This window comes from Phlebotomus papatasi, chromosome 4, assembly GCF_024763615.1.
Source record: "Phlebotomus papatasi isolate M1 chromosome 4, Ppap_2.1, whole genome shotgun sequence".
NCBI lineage: Eukaryota > Metazoa > Arthropoda > Insecta > Diptera > Psychodidae > Phlebotomus > Phlebotomus papatasi.
Genome location: NC_077225.1, coordinates 1,102,057 through 1,110,599, shown reverse-complemented (window position 1 = coordinate 1,110,599; position 8,543 = coordinate 1,102,057). Strand labels below are relative to the sequence as shown.

Sequence of the window (8,543 nt, the reverse complement as noted above, 5' to 3'; positions counted from 1 at the left end):
AGAACTAGACCGTTTGAAACGGTATCCCACAGTCCTAAAAAAGAAGTTTTTCAATTGATTAAAAATGTAGGCGGGCCTGTTAATGAAGAGGGTTCATACGGGCTTGATTTTGTCAATAGATGTGACAAAAAATTTGGCAATCAGTTTAGAATCAATATTTATGATGATCCGGGAAATTTTGAAACTATTGCATATAAATCGCGGAGGACCAAGGAAAATCAAAACAAAGTATTTAATTTATTTTTTGATAAAGTAGAGCGACATTATTTTTATATAAAATCGGTTAAAGGATTTTTTTCTTTTAACCACCAATGTTCTGTTTGCGATACTTTATACAATAACACTCATATTTGCCCTGAATCGTGCAAATACTGCACAAAAACTCCACAATGCCCCTCTATCAGGGATATGATTCAATGTACTTCGTGCAACAGATCTTTCAGAGGTTCTGATTGTCTTCAACATCATCTTGATAAGGGAGTGTGCAACACTACAAAAACGTGTAATCAAAATTTTATTATGTATAATCCTTCTACTCCATACAATTGTAATTCACGAACTTGTGATATTTGTTATAAAGTTTGCACGCTCCCTCATTATTGTTATATGCAGGGGTATAAGAAAAAACCTCCCAGAGAATATACTCTGATTTTCTACGATTTTGAGTCGGAGTTTGTAGATATAGGGAATGGATTTTCAAAACATGTCCCGAATCTTTGTATGTCATACACCGTATGTCACTTATGCAATAATTCCCCTTTAGATACAAATTGTCGTAATTGCACCCCCCGTGGAACATGTTTTTGAGAGCGACAGCAACAGGTCAGCGGTGGCAAAATTTTTAGATTATGTACTGACCTTTAGGCTATGCCCACCGTTGCTATCGCTCACAATGCCAAAGGCTACGACGGGCAGTTCATACTCGAGGAACTGTGTCAGAGGGAAGAGAAAATCGAACCTGTTTTACAAGGTTGCAAAATACTGTTTGCAAAAGTTAAGGGAGTCACATTTCTTGACTCGCTTTCCTTTATTCCCTTCCCTCTGTCACAATTCTCAAAGAGTTTTGGATTGCCCGAATGTGATAAGGGATATTATCCCTACAAATTCAATACCACGGAAAACCGCTCTTACATTGGACCTCATCCTCCAATTGAAATGTACCCAATCGAATCCATGTCCACACAGCAATATGCCGAGTTTCTAGAATGGTATGATCAAGTCAAAGAACTCCCCTTTGACAATCGCAAAGAACTTATCCATTACTGCCGCCAAGATGTTAAAATCCTGATGAAAGGATGCCTCAACCTTATGCATTCCTTTATCGAAACCACATCCTTGAATCCTTTCTTGCAGGCTATCACCATAGCTGACGCTGTGATGAAAGCCTACAGGAAAAAAATACCTTACTCCCAACACTCTTTCCATTACTCCTAAAAATAACTATAACACCAATTTCCTTCAAATGCAGAGCAAAATTTCTTTGAAATGGCTCGTGTATATTAAGGAAACTTCCGATCCTAACATAAAGTATGAGGTCAAAATTCGCGGCTCTCGATATATTGCTGATGGGTATGATGAGGCGTCTAACACTGTGTATACTTTTGAGGGCTGTTTCTTCCATGGGCATACATGCTTTTTAAATACAGGGCATGCATTCTCGAAAAAGCCCAATGATAACATGCAGAGTCGTTATGAGGCTACTCTAAACCGATTGGATCACATTCGTCAATTGGGGTATAATCTTGTTTCAATATGGGAGTGTGAATTCCGTCGGATGTTAGAATCGGACCCTGTGCTTGCGGAGAGACTGAACAATCATCCTGAAGTCGTAGACTCGGGATTTGATTTACGATCAGCGGTTTACGGGGGCCGAACTGAGGTTTTCCGCACATATTACAAATGTCGCCCCGGGGATAAAATTTATTACTATGACTCCACGTCACTCTACCCGTGAGCGAACAAATATTCGAAGTATTTCGTCGGGCACCCAAAAATTATCAAAGATATTCCAAGTCAGGAGGAGGTATTAAGGCATGACGGTGTGGTGAAATGCATTATTCTCCCACCAAAAGGCCTTTACATCCCCTGTCTTCCCTTTAGGTGCAATAACCGACTCTTCTTCCCTCTCTGTCGAAAATGTGCAGAAAATCTTAATACTGATCGAAGTCTCCATTCAGACGATGAGAGATCCCTCACAGGAATATGGTCCATTGATGAAGTCCGTCTCGCAGTTGATCACGGCTACGTGATCACCAAGTGCTTTGAAGTCTGGTCATACAGAACTTCACAATACAATCGCGAGACGGGTGAACGTGGACTGTTTGCTGATTACGTCGATAATTTTCTCAAAATTAAGCAGGAAGCTAGTGGATGGCCCTCGGGAGTTGAATCCGAGTCTGATAAAGATAATTATATCCGCGAATTCTTTGAAAATGAGGGTATACAGCTTGATAAAGAAAACATACGTGTTAATAAAGGTATGCGTTCCCTTGCAAAAATAATGTTGAACAGTTTATGGGGCAGATTCATAATGCGGGAGAATTTTACAAAAACTACAATCTGCAATTCTTCTGAGGAGTTGAATGATCTTCTCTCATCTGAAGCTATTGAGGTTGTACATTTTTATCCCGTAAGTGATACTCAAATTTTTGTTTCATGGAAGCACATTCATGATTCTGAGCCTCCATCGAAATATATAAATATGGGTGTTGGAATTTGTACCACAACCAATGCAAGGATCAGGCTGTACTCTGTATTATCAAAGATATCAAATAATATTTTATATTGTGACACGGATTCAGTCATCTACATAGTCCCTGCAGGGGAAGAGAATCCTCTTTCCACCGGTAAATTTTTGGGAGAATTGACAGATGAATTGGCTGATTTCGGTGAGGGAGACTTCATCGAAGAATTCGTGAGCACAGGGCCAAAAGCGTATGGCTTGAAAATCTATTCCCCATCTACAAACTCTTACAAATACAAAGTAGCGTGCAAGGGGATAACACTAATCAAGACTGTCGACAGAGATATAAATTTTGAAAGTTTATAGTCCTTGGTCCTCTGCGACGATAAAGAAATTAAAGTAACTTATCCAAACAAATTTCAACGTCAGAAATATTTTAAAATTGTATCTGGACCCTCTTCAAAAACAGCCCAATTTACTTTAATAAAGCGTCGTTGCATTGAAAATAATGAAACTTTACCATTTGGATTTTAGTTTTATATATGGAATAAAATTTTATTTTTAATTTTTGTAAATAGATTATATCGGTTGAATAATTATTTTATATATCAGTAGAATAGGTTATATACTTTTAAATTTTGTTTAATAAATGTTTTTATATTGAAAATAAATATTTTTCATTGTCCACTGAATTGCAACGTTGATGTTTTTCCACTTTGAGTAGTTTGCGATGTGAGGAAAAGATAGCAAGTATAAGAATATTTTTCTTTATTTTTAAAATCATAAAATTACATTTTATCCTTATCCAAATTTGTGGATGAATAAATTTTTTCAATATAGAAACTTATTTCGGTAAATAATCTGAATTAATTTATCGGTGAACGATGTTCTACAGGAGGTGAAAATGAAGTAGCTTCGAGTTTATTTACTCCTGCTATTTTACATGCTTATATATAATTCTCAAAATATTGTTTAATATAATTCTGAATTGAATGATTATAAATCAGAGTAACATTTATGAAATATTTTAAATTTATGAGACAATCAAATTCTTTTTCGTTTAAGAGAATTGTATTTCCATTTTGAGACAGCATTATTGGCTTCATATTTTCAACTTGAATGAAATTAAATTCCAAATTTTCAAATATTGAATTTATATATCCACCATGCATGAAGTCTGTTTCTCCATTCTTCAGGATATCTCTGATATTCGCCTCGCTGGAACACAGCATATTCCATGACTTTTGGGTAAAGTAAACAGTGTCAGATCCAAGCCAATAGTTTGTAGCAGAAATTTTCACGATCGGTGTAAATTCATAACTCCAGAATCCAACAGTGACAAAAGTAGTATTCAGATCATTTAGAAAGTACGTATATCTATTTAGAATAGTCATCTCAGTCAGTGGTCTAGGTTCCTTTTCCATAAATGGTCCAATATCCATGGAAATTGCCTCTGCAGCTGAACCCTGATCTAAAGTTCCTTCATCTACATGTCCAGATTTCTTGTTTGAAGATTGTAATAATAATATATAATAATAATAATAATTTATTTCTCTTTTATCATCTGCGGCTGCCGCCGACTTCACAACCGACTTCATCGGGCAAGACGGCAGAAAATCCAGAATCATTAGTCGTATAGGCCATTACATAATTTGTACAATTTAATAAATTAAGGGGAAAAAAACAGTTATATAACTTACAGTACAAATATGAATCAGTGAAATGCTTTGCAGATGAGAAAAGGTAAGTCGCAGCAAGGACTCCTAAGAGGAGTACATATTAGCTGTGGCTGTTTTGGAAGGATAGGATTAGGAAAGGCGGTAGGAGAATTAATTGTAAGGGAAACATATAAGGAAAGAGTAAGAAGATCATAGCATAAAACAAATCGGGTACGTTAAATGTGTGGAGCATACCACCAAGAAAGCAATAGAAAGTGGCAAAAAAATCGACGCGTGAGGGGACCATAAACAAAGAGCTATAGGCAAAGGTAGGAAGCAATGCCTGCAAGTAGCAGTCCGGAAAAGTCCAAAATGGAATGAAACCACGGTAAGGAACACAAGGCTTGCACATTACTATCGTGAAAACGAGAGCGACTCAACACAGCCAGGAGGGCACGATACAGAGGCCCCCGCCACTAGGGACCCAGACGAAGGCCCAGGAAAACACCCCCGCCAAAGCAGACCCCGAAGTCCTCCGCACCCGCTTGACCCTTCACAAATTTTACAATTTTGGGCAGAAGAGAAGCTGAAGGCTTGGAGAAGATCCCGTATAAGGCAAAGCCAGTGAGGCACTTCAGTGCAAATAACATGCATGAAAAAATAGTCTGCCCAGGCGGTACATAAGGTGTCCCGGAAATCCGCAGGCAACCCACAAGACACAGGGGCTAAACCACATCGAACACCACCGCGCCGTATGATCACCTCGCGGCGGAATTGAGCCCCGGACGTTCTGAGCAATACTCGGCCCAAATATGGCGCCTCAGACGGCTCGAAAAAGTCTCACAAGAGATGAAGGCCTCCTTCAGATCCATGGGCAAGGCATTATATAATGTGGGCGCTACGTATAAGAAGCTTCTCCTAAAGAGTTCCTTCCGCGGAAATGGCACATACACAGGCGTTGCGCCCCGCAGTGCTCTACCTCTATGGGCATTGTAAAAGCCACTCCGCTTAAAAAATACTCTCAAGGTTCTGTATTTAAAGCAATACGATAGAGGCAAGATACGGAGATCGATAAATGACTTATACAAGGACTCCCACTTCTTTTTGCGCAGAATAGCCCTAAGGGCACTTCTTTGCGCCATTCTAACCGGCCTCAAATTGGAATGGTAAGCAGAGCCCCAAATTGTAAGTCCGTATTGCAACCGGGAATCAATGCAGGCAAAATAAAACATACGAGTGACACACAAAGGGGATAGCCGGCCAATGTGGTACAGGCTGCTAATAGTAGGGAACAAACTATTCTTTAATTTATTAATGTGAGGTTTCCAGGTCAGTGAGTTATCAATTGTTACACCAAGATAGCAGAACTCTTCCACATACGCGATTGATAAACAGGAGCTCCGGCATACAGATCTACTACAATGAGGCGAGTGACACACAATGGGATCAGGAGGGGTCTGTGATTTTTTAGGAAGGAAACGAATAGCCCTAGATTTGCTACTGAGAACCATTGAATGGGCATTAAGCCAAGCCCTAGAAGATTGTAAATCCCTCTCTATACTCCCGTCTATATCCTCGAATGATCGCCCCCGATATACCAACACAAGATCGTCCGCATAGGCAACTACCCTCCCTTCACGCGATATGCCCAGAAATTCATTGAGGTATATTAGGAAGAAAAGAGGACCAAGGACCGTCCCCTGAGGGACACCACAAGTCAAAACTCGTGCCTCACTATATACACCCCCAGTCCTTACCAACTGTGTTCTGGCTGTCAAGTACGACTCGAATAAATCCAAGGAAACACCTCTTACGCCACAAGAATATAATTTTTCCAGTAGAATTTTATGGTTCACAGTGTCGAAGGCCTTCGTAAGATCTAAGAATAGGGCAGAGACGCACTCCCCACTGTTTACCCCGTTATGCACACATGTCATCACCTCCAACATAGCATCCTCTGTGCTTCTCCCCTCCCTAAAACCATACTGGTGGTCATTGAAAAAATTAGTCTTTTGCAAGAATTGAACCAAACGGCTTCTCAGAATTTTCTCGAAAATCTTCGAAAATACGGACAATAATGATATTGGCCGATAATTACCCATTTCTGTTTTGTCCCCCTTTTTAAAAATTGGCACAACTACTGCAGACTTCAAACATTCAGGATAGACGCCGCACTCAAGACATCGATTTAGTAAAACCTTCAAAACATCAACAATATAAAATGCTATTTGTTTAACACATGTGGTGGAAATACCGTCATATCCTGTGGATTTCTTATTTGCAAGGGAATTTATCACCTTCAATATTTCTACACCAGTTATGGGTGAAAGATAAAAACTGTTCAAACACGAGGGACCAGTGCAACTAAGATTAACCGCTCCGCCATTTAAATCACCAGAATCATTAATTAAATTCAATGGAGCATTTACAAAAAAGTCATTCATACTATCCGCAATTGACTTATTATCAGTCACGACCACCCCATCTACCTTTAACTCAGTTAGACAGTTTTTCTCCCGTCTCTTTCTGCCCAAAGTCTCATTAATAATAGCCCACTGTTTCCTCCCATCCCCTCCAGCCTCCCTGAATTTAGCTTCATAGTAACTGCGTTTTTCTTTTTCTACAGATTTTTTAACATTTTTTTCTATTGTTTTAAGACGTTGTTTAAGATGAGTGTCATTGGGGTGTTTCTTGAAACATTTACCCAGATAATTTTTATAAGAAATTAACTTCTGAAGTCTGTCTGAAATCCAGGGCTTCAATTTCCTATCTTTCCTTTTACACTGTTTAGAGGGAACAGAACATTTGGAAATAAGATCATTAAGTGTATCAACAAAACGAGAGAAGGCCAAATTAACATCTTCAGTCTCAGCTACTTCTCGCCAATTTTCGACAATCAGAAATTCCTTAAGGAGCGGGAAAGAAATGGACAGAGTGGTAGGGGCATCAATGGATTCACAATGCAGAGGAGCATTTTGAATGTCCAAAATCAACATTGCGTGATCAGTAATTCCGAATTTTTTTACACTGCAATCGTTCACGTAGTCATTTGTGTTATTTCTAACAAAAATGTTGTCAATACATGAGGGATTATCATTAGCACTATAGCGCGTATATTCGTGAATAAGTGTCTCAAATCCATAGGAAGACAGTAGAAACAAAAAGTTGTCTCTTTCAGTAGAATTGGAGAGCGTATTGATGTTAAAATCCCCCATTATATAAATATTAGAGACTGATGGACAGTCGCGCAATAAAGCATCAAATTCTGACAAAAATTGCTGGACAGCCACAGAGTGAAATCTATAAACACATACAAAAAGAAATTGATCCCCATTAATAGTACAAGTTAGGAAGAGACAATCGCCCGAATTCAGTGAGACATTTTTAAATTCAGTCACCGTTACCCCGTCGCCAACAAATACACCAACTCCGCCAGCCCTATATGAATCATTGCAATTGGCGTAAAATGAAAAACTGTGCATGGAGTAAATATCCATCTCATGGTCTCTAATCCAGATCTCAGTAACAAAAATGATATTGGGCATTGCTGGGAGAGTGGAAATATGTGCAACAAGATTATCAAAATTTGCACGCAGACTACGGATATTCTGCAAAGCAATTATCACCTCACGGTGGTTCGGTGATTGAGCAGGGCAAAGCACGTTTGTGTGAGTGTTAGTTACTAAATTAATCTGACTCATTTTTTATACGTTCCAAATCATCGGGAGAATTCACAATGTGAACTCTACCTTTTTCCATTCTCCTCACAAGCACTTTGCCCTGCTTAACCCAAACGTACTTCCACTCATTTGCCCTGGCGTAGTCCCTCGTCTCATTCAGCAATCCCCTGGCATAGGTCGAAATTCTCTCCCTGATGCGAACTGTGACCTCCGAGCCCCCGTGGAGTGTTGCCTTTAGTCCCGCACTACCTCGCTGAAACCTGTGGCGGGAAAGTTCAAGAATCCGATCACGCAGCCGTCGATTGGCAAGCCTCACGACGAGAATATCCCCTGGCGTCCGAGAGGAACTTGATTTTGGACCTGTTTTGGCATCAGGTCTCTTGTTTCGCTTTATCACAAAGCTGTCCGTTATGTGGTCAGCAGAAATTTCAGTGCCAAGTGATGAACACAAGATTGCCTCTGCATGGCCATAGATATCACCATCAAGCTTCTCAGGAATATTATGAATTTCCACCGCCGTTA

General features: G+C 39.5%; 1 protein-coding gene across 1 annotated transcript; it reads left to right on the top strand.

The window, feature by feature from the left end:
* Positions 1-867: 867 nt before the first annotated feature.
* On the top strand, positions 868-8,020 carry LOC129808455 (uncharacterized). The gene is made up of 4 exons (XM_055858234.1): positions 868-1,374; positions 1,469-1,950; positions 2,101-2,438; positions 7,938-8,020. Exons 1-4 carry the CDS (start codon positions 868-870, stop codon positions 8,018-8,020), a joined length of 1,410 nt encoding a protein of 469 aa, XP_055714209.1.
* The last annotated feature ends 523 nt before the right edge of the window (positions 8,021-8,543 follow it).

Excerpts from the sequence above, each read along its gene's own strand:
- LOC129808455 (XM_055858234.1), top strand. The coding sequence starts at position 868 with ATGCCCACCGTTGCTATCGCTCACAATGCCAAAGGCTACGACGGGCAG. Across the intron at positions 1,951-2,100 it reads GACTCCACGTCACTCTACCC|GTGCAATAACCGACTCTTCT; the intron begins GTGAGCGAACAA and ends TCTTCCCTTTAG. Across the intron at positions 2,439-7,937 it reads CGAATTCTTTGAAAATGAGG|ACTACGGATATTCTGCAAAG; the intron begins GTATACAGCTTG and ends ATTTGCACGCAG.